The sequence below is a fragment of the Pseudorca crassidens genome, chromosome 8 (assembly GCF_039906515.1).
Source record: "Pseudorca crassidens isolate mPseCra1 chromosome 8, mPseCra1.hap1, whole genome shotgun sequence".
In the NCBI taxonomy this organism is placed as follows: Eukaryota; Metazoa; Chordata; class Mammalia; order Artiodactyla; family Delphinidae; genus Pseudorca; species Pseudorca crassidens.
The window spans coordinates 60,980,323-60,993,279 of NC_090303.1; the positions used below are offsets into that span (position 1 = coordinate 60,980,323).

Genomic DNA, 12,957 nt, shown 5'->3' on the forward strand with positions numbered 1-12,957 from the left:
CACCGTCTTATGTATGTATTCCAGGGAGAACCCTGTGCCCAGGGCCTTTGCAGGGCCCCAACTTACCCGTGCAAATGTGTGCTAGGAGCCTGTGAATACCCAGCCGGGGCAATAGTGCCACGTCTGGAAGCTGTGACTTCTCTTGTGCAGTTTCTAACTTACTCTCCTGCTGTTCTGCCTGTTTGGGTCCCACGCTGAGATTCCAACACACGTGCCCTCCCAGACTGACTTTGATGCCCTCCTGCACGGCATCTGCAGGGGCGCCTCAGCGCTCATCCACAGACACGATTCTGATTATACCCCTCATGCCAGGACCATGGGGAGAAGATACGCCTTTGCCCCACCTGACCATTCCCTTGCGGTCTCTCTGCCATGGGCTGAGAACAGGACAACTGCCAGAGCTGTGAATGACAGTGGGTTACACCCTCTCCGCCTGAGACTCAGAGCTACAAATGCACCAGGCTATGCTGATCCAGGCCACGAGTCTCCCAACACTGAGGCCTGTTTTAAGCTTTTCATGACAGTTTCCCCTCCTAGATGAGGCAGATTCATCTGACGCAAAATGAGAACACAGCCTTGCTGGCCCCCATGCCTACTTTCACTTCGGGTGCTACACCTCATTATGGGCTTGACTGGAGCAGGAAAAGGAATGAAATTAACTGGGCCAATGTGAGAGTCTCGCTCTGACATCAACCTTCAGTGAAATTCAAATCCTTCCGAGGGTGTGCTTGGTCCGGGTTTTTCTGGATCTTGGAGTTAGATGCTCCCAAATCCAGATCCTTATTTTTTATGGGAAATCCCGGAGAAAAATCCCTCTTTGGGGCCCATGACCTTTTCACTGGTATGTCAAGCTCACTCTGCCCATTCCTGAAAGGTTAACACAGCTCACTAAGGAAGATGAGCACCGTGTGCACTCCCCTCATGCAAGCCCTCGTGTTTAGAAACTCAGCTTGCTTGTCTTTTTGACACCTATGTCTCCATCCATTAGGGAGACCCCTGTGCCTTTGAATCCCAATTAGGTAAAACTAAGTTATAACTAGATTTACCGTGGATATACAATCACTGCCCTGGGGAAAGTCATAAAAGTAGTCAACTCCCCTCCCCTTTTAGGGATGAGCTTGGTGTTCCTATAGGGATGTAGATGCAAACAAGCTTCCTTCTCCCCCGCAGATCCAGGGGTCTGCAAAGCCCCTCTTGGTTCATGATGTTTTAGACATCGAACAATTCCCAGCCTCTAGCCAGAGGGATAGAAGCAGGAGGGGGGAAAAGTAGATGCTAAGGGCTGTACTGATTTGGAAGAAAGACGTGGGGAACCTTTTGACTAACCTCTGTCTCTTGGTATCCAGAGCTTCCTGGCTCCTGGAAAGGAGAAGTAACCTGCGATCTAGTACAGACAGGGGTCGCCTCCCTGAGGGGAGCGGGTCCCGGTACACCAGGCTCTGTCGAAGCCTCAGGCAAGTCCCTTAACCTCAATTTCCTGTCTACCAAAGGGAAGTAATCAGACCCACTTCACTGGATTGCTGTCAAAATTAAATGAAATATTCTATGCAAAACGCATCATACAACAGTGTTCGCGAAACAGTAACTCTAATCCACAGGTTCTTTCCTCCTACAGATACTGGCTGGGCCCCCTTTCAGGTCACCTGTGGGTCCTCACACTCCCCACAACCTAAAGACAACCCTTGGCCCTTTCCAGTGATTACACTGGCCTCTTTTCAAGGACTTTTGAGTCTTTTTAGACGCTGAGGGTCTGATGGAAAGTGTCCAGAATTATCAGATGCTCTAAAATATTGGGATGGACTGGGTTTTAGTGACAAAGTTAAACCCAAACGGAGCAGCAAAAGTCAGTCTACGGAAAAAGAAGAGAACAGAGCAGTCATGCACAGGGAAGAAGAGGCGTGAAACGCTGAATGAAGGCAGTGACGCACTGGGGCCAGCTGCGTCAGCTCGGAGCAGACTGCTCTACACCAAGAATTTCGATCTAGTGGTTAAACCATCGGTAGCCTGAAATCAATCATCGTGGGAGTATTTACACCATGGAAACTGGAAAAGGCTACAGATCAGAGCTGCCCCCCACCATCCCGCCCCAGGCTGGTTATTAAACATTTACCAGAATGCCACTGATGGATGAGTTCTAAGAGCTTTCTAGTTCTCATCCAAGAGGCCAAGGCGCATTATCATGAGAGACAGACCTTGGATGGTAAGAGAGCCCTGACCTCCAGAAAATCAATTCCCATTTTTCTAGGCTAGCTCCATTCATCTTCTTTTACTTGGTACCAACCTCCTGAAACATGCAAAAATGGAGTATATGTGTTTATGTGCCTTTTCCCTGGAGAAAGGGATTCGTTGACAGATTCTCACAGAGATCAGTGGATCGTAAGTAGCAGATGTTACTTAACATCATAAACATAAAGTGAAAATGAAATATAAAAACAGTATTGCCTAATGCTTGAATTCCCACAGCAAACCTCCAGGAAACACATACAAATTATACTTTTATCTTAAACTCAGTGCCCAATAAAGTGCTACCAACGTTCACTTAACATCCCTTTGGACTGAGGCTGGATTTGACGTGCTGTTGGAAAGCACAAAAGATCAGAATCCAGAGGGGCAGCCTGCCCTATATAATCTTTGAATAATCAACCCCAGGTCTAGCTAGCACTAGAAATAGAGTGTAAAGTGCAAAGAGTTTGCTCTCCCAGGAGCTGTCCAGGAAAGAACTGGCACCCAAGCCCAGTAGACAAGCACAGACAGAGGAAGGAGTGATCCCTCTGACAGCAATACCTTGGAGATACTGAGCCCAAATTGAAAGAACACAGCTCACGGACTGAGATTTTCCTCTAGCGCCCTGGTTCTCAACGCTTCGTGTGTATGGGAAGCACCTGGAGGGCACGTTCAAGCACGGATTACTGGTCCCACCCCCCAGAGTGGCTGATTCAGGAGGTCTGTGGTGGGGACCCAGAATCTACATTTCAAACAACTTTCCAGGTGATGCCAGAGCTACTGGGTCACCAGCCATACTTCGAGACCCACTGCTCTGGAACCCTGCTACTCAAACAGTGCTCTGTGTGCTTCAGCACCCATCACCTGGGAGCCTCTGAGACACTGACCTAGGAGGCCTTCTGGCTCAGGGGTCACGTTTAGCATTCGGTTAGTATGAACCGGCCCCTCGCTATCTGACTGGGCTCAGCTGAACTGATCATAGCTTGTATAAAGCTGAGACCCTGAGCTCACAAAGAGCCACTCGAGGTGCAGACACCTGCGGCAGAGTCCTCTTCACATACCTGGACATGGGTGGCCAGGGAAGGAGTTAAAGTTAAATGACTATGGTTAAATTCACCCTGTAATCTACTCCTGACACTTGTTAGTGTCCAGACGTTGGTAACTATCACAACCCCAGTTATGTGCCGAGTATATCTTCTCGGTCTACAGCCCCGCAGCGTTGTACACCCAGGTCACAGGCATCTTCTTCTCGAAGCATTCCTAAACAGACTCAGTCCATTATCATCTCTGAACATCCAGGGGTGTTTGCTGAGGGCCTGGGATTCTGTGCCATTCATGTGGCTACAAATCTCAGATTTGCCTTGAGACACGCCTCTCCTTCTGTCATCTTAAATTGGTCTTAAAATCTTGTATTGCTCAATTTTCTGTCTTCTCCCTGCAACCAGACTAAAATCTCTTTGCAGTTTTTGAGCTTCTTCATGTGCCCACAGAGGCTAGCACAAAGCAGATATTCAGTAACTCTCGTTGCCTTATAGGTTGATGAACTTGAGAAGATACATCAGAGGCTTTGAAGAAATTAAAAAAAAAATTCTTTTCTGTCGTCCCTTAGAAATCAACTGTTTAAATGGTGGTATTTGCCAGTTCTATAAATCCCCTGCCATAAAGTCAACGATAACTCAAAATGCAAGGCTATGAATGAGGCATAAAAGGGACATTATTTTTCATTGTTAACTCTTCACTTTTAGGATTTCTATTAAGCACGGAGGTAAAAATACTGGGACAACTGTCAAAACATAAGCTCAAAACTTGTTGTTATTCTATCCATTTCATTCTGTTGATCAAGAGAAAACTGATTATAAATATATGGCTTTTCCCTCCTTTTCTCCAGCTCAGGGAACCTGCACCTTCTGAGTTTATAATAACCAGGAAGCGTAAGGAAGGGTGAGGAAGGTATAAAGGCGATATGGCATCAAAGGGGTGTCACAAACAGACCTGCCCATCAGCTGGAAGAAGCTATGGGCCACGGAGGTCTCTATGTGCAATTTCTCCCTATAAAACCTACAAAATGTAAAAACCTCTATTCCTTTTTATAGGATGTTACATGTGGGAAGCTCTCTGGAGGTCACCCAGTCTAGGCCTCACATCGGACAAGTGACAAGTATCCACACTGAAGACCAAGACCTCCAGCTCCCAGCCCAATCGTCTTTCAATCAAGCCATGACTCTATTGCATTTCAGTATTTCAGAAAAAAGGAAGCCATTTCAGAACGTTGTTTCATTCCCACCCACTGTCTACTTTAGTCATTCTTTCCAAACTCAGTCGTTGATCAGCCACTACGTGCCAGGCACACAGCCCCTGGTGCTTGTGACGCAGTGGTGAACAAGCCGACAGAGACCCCCATCCTGCCGAGCTTACACGTCCGCTTCCCTCTGTTACACTGTGGCTGGAAGGGGAGGGAGAGGAAGAAAAGATGACCAAGACTTAGAGGGGAAAGGAGGGAAGTGATTTCTGTTCTTTTTTCCTTTATCTTTTATGTATTTTTAATATATTCTTTTTATTTTTATCTATTATTAGATAGATACATTTCAAAGACCATAAACTTCATCCATTTAAAAGTGTAGTTCAGGGGTCTTTAGTATATTCATAAAGTTGTGCAACTATCACCATAATCTAAATTTAGAACATTCCAACACCCCAAGAAGAAGCACCATATCCATTAGGAATCACTCCCCATCCTCCACTCCAACCCCAGGCAACCACTAATCTACTTTCTGCTTCTATGAATTGGCATATTCAGGATATTTCATGTAAATGGAATCACACAATAATGACCTTTTGTGTCTGACTTCTTTCACTTAGTATAACGTTTTCAAGATTCATCATGTTATAGCAGGTATCGGTACTGAATTTTTTTTATTGCTGAATAATACTCCATTGTAATCTATTCTTTTTTCCATCACCTCCAAGTTTATATCAAAAGGCACAAGTCTTCTCTGGAAGGACTGTGTTAGGAAGTATGAGGTTTGGAGGGAGATAAATCCCATCCCCACACTCCACCTGTTCTGGGCAGTTGTTTCAAAGAATCACCAGGCAGTACCTGACCAGATCCATCCCCAGTAAGGCTTCCGTTTCAGCGGCTGGCTCTCTGGCATTGATGGCTTCATTGGCTATGCACACTCCATGTTCATTGGCTCCCATTTCTGCCCCCCAAAGCCAGGCAGGTCTGCTTATCACGATGGCATGGGTCCTGGGAACTTGGTCGATTGAAATGTAAGTGCACTAAAAAATGAAGACAGGAAAGAAAGGGTCATCACCTGTCAGGTACCACTTAGTTTTCACCTTGGTACTTACATTAAACCACCACATCGGTTACAAACAGAGCCGAGAAATAAAAGGCCTTGGGAACACCCAGACTTAAAAAACACCACACGTCTCAAAGCAGCTCAAAGGTTTCCCCAGTGAGTTTCAGTCTTGTCACTCACTCAGTTTTCTGTCTCTTTGGTTCAGGCCAATCTGTGCATAATGTTTACATCTACAGCAGTCCACCTTCTCGAACCAGGTATTCAAGCAATCTCTGCCCTGAATATTCTGTATCTAGCCTTTTCAATGGGCACAGATGGCCACCAGCATTTTAAACAAGCATAGCTATTCATCTGCAAAATTCCTTCTAGATCAGTGGTTTTCAAACTTTTTAAAAGTTATAGAGTCCTATCTATAAAAGAAACTTTACCTAGATTCCTAACATAGAAAGCAGATAAAAGGAAAGATGGTTTGTCTGGAGAAAAGAGGTCCCCTAAGCTTCCTGCAATGATCCCTAGGGCTCCCTGGAACACAGTCTGACAACCCACATGACTGCTCTAGGGGGAGAAAAGAGAAAATGATAGTGATACTTTACATTTAACTAACGCATTAAATGTACACTCTCTTATCCATTGTGCTTCCTGGTCTGTCCCATTTGATTCCCACACTAAGCCCATGAGGTGGACATATAAGGAAACAGTCCCAGAGAGGCATATTCCTAACTGCTGTCACAGCTGCAGTACATAACCACTTAGAGCTGTGTCTTACTTCTCCAGGCTGCTGTGTCTTTACCTGGAAAATGAATGAGCTAATCTAGATCAAGCTACTTCTTTCCAAGTATTGATATTTTTAGCCTCAGAACACTTCCTCCATACAAACTCTTACATAAAAGCATAAAGACAATAAAACTGGTCAAAGTGTATTGAGGTGAATGGAAGAACAGGCATGGGACTGGGGATAGATAACTCAGAGCCTTTCCCCTCCCCATACCGGGCCCCTGGGAGGACTCGGCTAGAGCAGTTGGAAAAGCACTAAACTAGGCTGTCCACAGGAGCCTCCTGACGCTGATATGCTAGCAGTCTATGACACACATACTCTTCCCGTGGAAGCTGCAGTATGGAACTCAGGGCTCTAAATTACACAGAGCTTTTCAGCTCTCAGGGGAGAAATTTATCAGCCACAGCAGCCATTTGCATTTTAAATTGGGCACCTGAAAGCACTGGATCAACTGCAGCCTTAGATCATTTTTTTGATTCAAGACCCACTTATATGGACTGAATGCAGCCCAGAAAGCTACTCTGCATTGATTTCCCATAATCTCTAAACCTCAGGTAAGAGCTGAAATGCACACTCACTGGTCACGTGACATCCGTATCTTCACGATCCACGTTAGGTATTGCTCTGCACTGGGATAATGTTATTTCACTTGATAAGTATTTGTAAACTGAAAGCTAATTAAACCCGGAGGTTGTCAAGAGACCTTTGAGTTTTTCATGGCAAATTGATAGTAAAATATACGCTTGAAATGTTTTCCCCTATTCAGTTCCCGAAAGTTATTTATTGTTTTAAAAAGTGATTCTTTTACAGCAAAAAAGCTGGCCAAGGCGGTAAACAAGCTACAGTCCTCTGTGCTATTCTAAATGGAATTGACGTTTATATGTTAGAATTGTACTATTTCATGCCAAAAGCAGCACTGATCAATACTTTCCAAAACCCCTGTATCCACTGAGGTCCAGTGACAAACTCTATCTTGAAAAGAGTAAGTAAATAGGCAAGGAATCTCAGATTCTTAAGCACAGATTTATCATAAAGTACTTTTTGTAAGGACAGGAAAAAAGCAAAATAGGAAATAAGCTTTTTATTTGCCCTCAAATTCATTTTGACACATTTGTTCCCATTTCACCAAGTATCTACGGAGCACTGACCACACACAAGGCATTTCGTGCTAAGTGCTGCTAGCAGATAAATCAGTGAGGAGACCCAGTCTCTGTCCCTTCAGTTGGGAAAGAAGGAGAAGGCACATACGCAGACTACGACCACAGGCCAACTTCAGTAAGTGTCACTGAGGCCTGTCCGCCTAATATGCACTGCATCTCGTCCCCTCCTCCCACCTCATACTCTGATCGACACGATCCTGCCCTTCCTTTTCCTTTCCCCGTTCCATGCCATTTTGACCCTTCCAAAATACTATATAACTGACTGACGTATCGTACGTGCTGTTTATGTATGCTATCTCCACCAGTTAGAATGTAAGCGCTATTGAGAGATTACAGAAGGGAAGGAGGGAGAGATCTTTGCTGTTCAGTTCATGACATATCCCAAATCTGGTACATAGTAGGCATCAATAAACCTTTTTTTGAATGAATGAATGGATAAATGAATGAACGAATGAATAACACAGGTCGGAGGGAGCATAATAGAGGTCAAAGGAAAGGGAACATAACCAAGCGGGCAGAGGTTTTATCAAGTGAGTGACATTTAGGTTGATCTTGAAAAGTAGGCCAGACATCAAGGTATTCCAGACAGAGGTAAGAGCCTGAGAAGAGACAGGTGGGGATGTCAAAAATGTGTTCACGGTTCAGGGAGGTCCTCCACCCTGCCACTTAGGGGAGCTACGATGGCACTGAGTCACAGGACTGCAAAAGCTCAATAAGTACTGACAGATAAAAATGTTGAACACTGAATGCAAAAGACCATATGGTCTCTGTGGGAGTCCAAAATACATGCAGCCAACCTGACACTTTTCAGGCCAAACTTAGAATCATGAGGAAGGAAGGAGATCCCCAACTAGCCAGATGGGCTAAATCAGCACCTCCCAAGCACCAGGCTGCAAGCTGATGCCCCAGATCTCCTCACAGGCCACAGGGTCGGGGAACGGGAGGTGGGTGGGTGTGCACCCCAGCCTTAGTGAGCCTAGAACACATGCCCCTCGGGGCATCTTTGTCATGGACCACAGAAGTCTGGGCCTCACAAGGGCCCTTCTGTGGCTGCAATTCACACATGGTCCACTGGGTTTGAAATCTGTCTAATGACACCCAGGTGTAGGAGGGAGTAGGGAGGATGGACACACTTGTCTCATAGAGATCGGTTATTTAAAATCCCAGTTTGGGAGCAAACCTCACAAATAAGGAACATTTACACAAGATGTAATGAGTTAAACGTTGTAAAGTCAGCCATCTAGAACATGAACTCCGCAGGCAGTCATTTTCTTAAGTAAAATTCACTGACACTCACAATTGCCACATTATTAACAAGGCAGAGAAAAAGTGGGATTTGAGGTAGCAGGAAAGGTGTCTCTGGGGAAAAAAAATCCAAAAGTACCCGAAATTTTCTTTCAGCCTGGAAAAACAATTTAGTTCTAAAGTCAAAAGTCCTAGCCAAGTTTCTATGAGAAAAAAAGCAAAGAGAAAACGTTCACCCCTCAGAAGATCAGTCTTTACAGGGACAGTTCGGGCCTCACTTGGGTGATTAAGCTGTTCAAGGGGGCTTCAAAAAAAGAGGAGCAGTTCGTCTTGCTGCCCCATGGCCACACCCACCCAGCCTTTAATAAAACAAATCTGTCAGCTAGTGTGACTTCTGGGGGCCAAGGCCACACAGCAACATAAGAATGCCCAGGGCAGGGGGCGTGGTGAGGCACACTTGTAAATGTCAGCCCTGCCTAATGCTAATCACTGAGCTTTTAAAAGTATTACCTGCACTGAGCTTGTCGCTCTCAGGTGGCTCCTGGGGACATATGCCAGGTTGGAAGATGGAAAGATAAACCTTGACAAGGCCTCGGAGACAAAAACAAATGACAATTCTTGTTCAGGGCAAACCCTTTATTATTTTGTGTGATAGTGTCCAAAATGAAAAGCAAAATCAGCGTCATGCTGTCACCTTCCCCTTGCACATTCCTGCGCACACTATTTCTGGATATCACCCAGTGAAAGTGGAATAGAGACACTCACACAATAGACGTTTCAATTAATGAAACGCAATCATTGTGCCTTTCCTACTGTACTCAGATGGTGAACACAACCCTGGCACTACCAGCGAAAACCACTGTGAAATGAGTTGATGAGTCAGCCAGACTTCTTAGGGTGGGAAACAAAGGCAGGGAAAATGGGATGCTTCAGGGAAATAGTTTTAGTTTTAGAAAATTTGTGACTCTAAAGCAGCATTGCTAATTATCACTGAGGTTGCTCGTTTTTTAATTGTTTTATTCCAGTGTCCTGCCTGCTACTTGACTGGTTTTTGAAAATGTGCCCTTAAGGCTCATATGAGTCTAAACAAAGACAAAAGAAGATGCTGACCACACTTTAGAAGAGCTGCTTTTTATTCCCCTGAAGCTGTAAGATCTTTGAGGATGGACAATGCAAAGGCCTGGCGTCAGAAACAGGATTGGGAAAGGGGACCTGATGGAAGGAAGCCCCCTGCCGAGCCACTCTCCCACGGAGCAAGGGAGACGCTCTGACCGCACAGAAGGCTGGGGACTCCTGCTCCTGGGGCTGAAGAGAAGAAAATGGGAAAACAGGAAGAAAGACGCACAATCTACTTAGTGGCCATGGAGCTCTGGTCAGATTTCTTTGATTCCAGAATGACTTGTGCTCTCCTGCTGTAGGGGATAATCTTCAGAATTAACATTCAGGACCCACTCCCTGCCCCACCATGTACACACATACTCCACACACCACAAATACAGCCACCACCTAAACAATGCTACTAACAACACCACCAGCTATCACTAATTGGTAATTTTCTATTCTTCTTGCAAATACTTTCATTGGGGAAGAAAAGGGAAATGATCTACTAAAAACCCACCCCAATTGTGAAAGTTGTATAACCTTCCTGAGGATACTAATCCCACACTGAACTTCATACAGTAGAAAATAAAAATAAATTCAAACTAACTTTCGAAGAAAAGGAAACAATGAATTCTAAAGGAGAGAAAAATGGAGGTGAGGTTTAATATATAATAATAAGAGAATCTTTCAAAAAACATTATGTATCAAACCTGACTTGGCTATCAAGAATTCTGTCTCGGGCTTCCCTGGTGGCACAGTGGTTGGGAGTCCGCCTGCCAATGCAGGGGACGCAGGTTCGTGCCCCGGTCCAGGAGGATCCCATATACCGCGGAGCGGCTGGGCCCGTGGGCTGTGGCCGCTGGGCCTGAGCATCCGGAGCCTGTGCTCCGCAACGGGAGAGGCCGCAATGGTGAGAGGCCCGCGTACCACAAAAAAAAAAAAAAAAAAAAAAAAAAAGAATTCTGTCTCCATAAATTGTGGTATAATTACTCTCTTGGGTACCAAGTATGACTCATGTAAACTGTAGTTGAAATCCATTGTTCTTCCAGGAAAATATTCTAATGTTGGATCCATTTTTTTCTTAAATAGAAGGTTTAACCATTTAAGAATAGACCTATACCCATCCATGAGCACAGATGCACATCCACACACACACAAATGCACCCATGCACACACAGAACATCATAATCCAGGAAATTATGCATCTGATTCTTCAACGCCCCTACCCACAGGGAGAAGCAAGGCCTGAGGTAAAGGGAGATGAGTTCTGTGATGCACAGTGTACAGCATCCTCAGAAAGGACACAGGGGATTTCACAATTGGATACATACTTATCCATCCTATTCTGCAACCAGATGAGGAGTTGTTAAAAACCCAGAATCCACAGAAGAAAGACTAAAGAACAGAAAATAAAATGTTCCAATCTGCCAGCTGTGCATCTGAACAAAAATGTGCAGCGTAATTTTAGAAACTGAGGAACTCTGTGCTGGAGGACCCCATTTCTTATTCCTCCATCTCAAGCAAAGTGAACTGGACATAGAGTAGATGATAGATGGACAAGCAGGCCGATGGACAGACTGAGTGAAAGATGAAGGGTAAGAAAGGGAACGAACTGGAAGAGAAGACCGCCTGGTAGGATGGACCAGTTGGAAGGGTGGGTAGGTGGGCAGATGAGCAATCACAGTGACTCTTTTTTTAAATGAAACCTCCATTTAAAAAAAAAAAAAACCCACAATTTCATTTATTTTTTTTTCTTTTGGCCACGCCGGATGGCATGCAGGATCTTAGTTCCCCAACCAGGGATTGAACCCGTGTCCCCTGCAGTGGACACGGGTTTGAGCCCTGGTCCGGGAAGATCTCACATGCCACGGAGCAACAAAGCCTGTGTGCCACAACTACTGAGCCTGCATTCTAGAGCCTGCGAGCCACAACTACTGAGCCCACATGCCACAACTACTGAAGCCCACACACCTAGGGCCCGTGCTCCGCAACAAGAGAAGCCACCACAGTGAGAAGCCTGCGCACTGCAACCACAAGCAGCCCCCGCTCACCGCAACTAGAGAAAGCCTGCGCGCAGCAACAAAGACCCAACGCAGCCAAAAATAAATAAATAAACAAACAAATAAATAAATAAATAAAAGATGGGAATCAGTAGACAGGAATAAGGGGAGATTAAGACTGCTTACTGTAAACCTTTTAATGTTATTAAATCTTTGAACCACACCAATATATCACCTATTCAAAACGTAAAATTACATTAAAAAGTATCTTTACCCAAATGAGTTGAAAATTTATGTCCATACAAAAACCTACGCACAAATTTTACAGCAACTTTGTTCAAAATTGCCAAAACTTGGATGCAACCAAGATGTCCTTCAATAGGTGAATGGAAGAATAAATTATGGTACATCCAGACACTGGAATATTATTCAGAGCTGAAAAGAAACGTTCTATCAAGCCTGGAAGAGACGTGAATGAATCTTCAATGTATATTAGTAAGTGAAAGAAGCCAATCTGAAAAGGCTACATATTATATGATTCCAACTAAATAACCTTCTAGAAAAGGGAAAACTATGGAGACAGTGAAAAGATCAGCGGTTGCCAGGGGTTAGGGGAAGGGAGAGATGACCAGGCAGAACACGGAGGATGTTTAGGGCAGTGGAACTACTCTGTATGACAGATACATGATATTAGAAACTGTCAAAACCCATACAATATATTACACAAAGAGTGACCTTTAATGTAAACTACTGCCTTTGTTAATGATAATGTATCAGTACAGCCTCATCAATTGCAACAAATGCACCATATTAAGGCAAAATGTTAATAACAGGGGAAACTGGGAGGCAGGGGGTTGGGGGGAGTTGAGGGGTTATATGAGAACTCTCTGTACTTATACTCATTTTTCTGGAAACTTAAATCTGCTCTGAAACTGTCTATTAATTGAAAAGAAAAGAAAGAAAAGTGAGCAGGGTGGGTGCCAATCAGGAAGAGCTGTGAATGGCATACAAATCAGCCTGGACTCTCATCCTATAAGCAACCAAACATTTTTAAACAAGGCAATGACAAAGCTGTGATCTGGAAAGAAAATTCCGGTGACCCTGCAGGGAACAGAATTCAGGAGAAAGAGACCTGGGCACCAATAAGCAGA

At 44.6% G+C, this 12,957-nt stretch overlaps 1 protein-coding gene across 1 annotated transcript in view; it reads right to left on the reverse strand.

Moving 5' to 3' along the window:
* The window catches only part of SCRN1 (secernin 1), a 57,094-nt gene that overhangs the window by 21,240 nt on the left and 22,897 nt on the right, over positions 1-12,957 (reverse strand). The window contains exon 3 of the mRNA XM_067746622.1: positions 5,321-5,502. Within this exon, the coding sequence (XP_067602723.1) occupies positions 5,321-5,502 (182 nt within the window). The remainder of the gene's footprint in view (positions 1-5,320; positions 5,503-12,957) is intronic.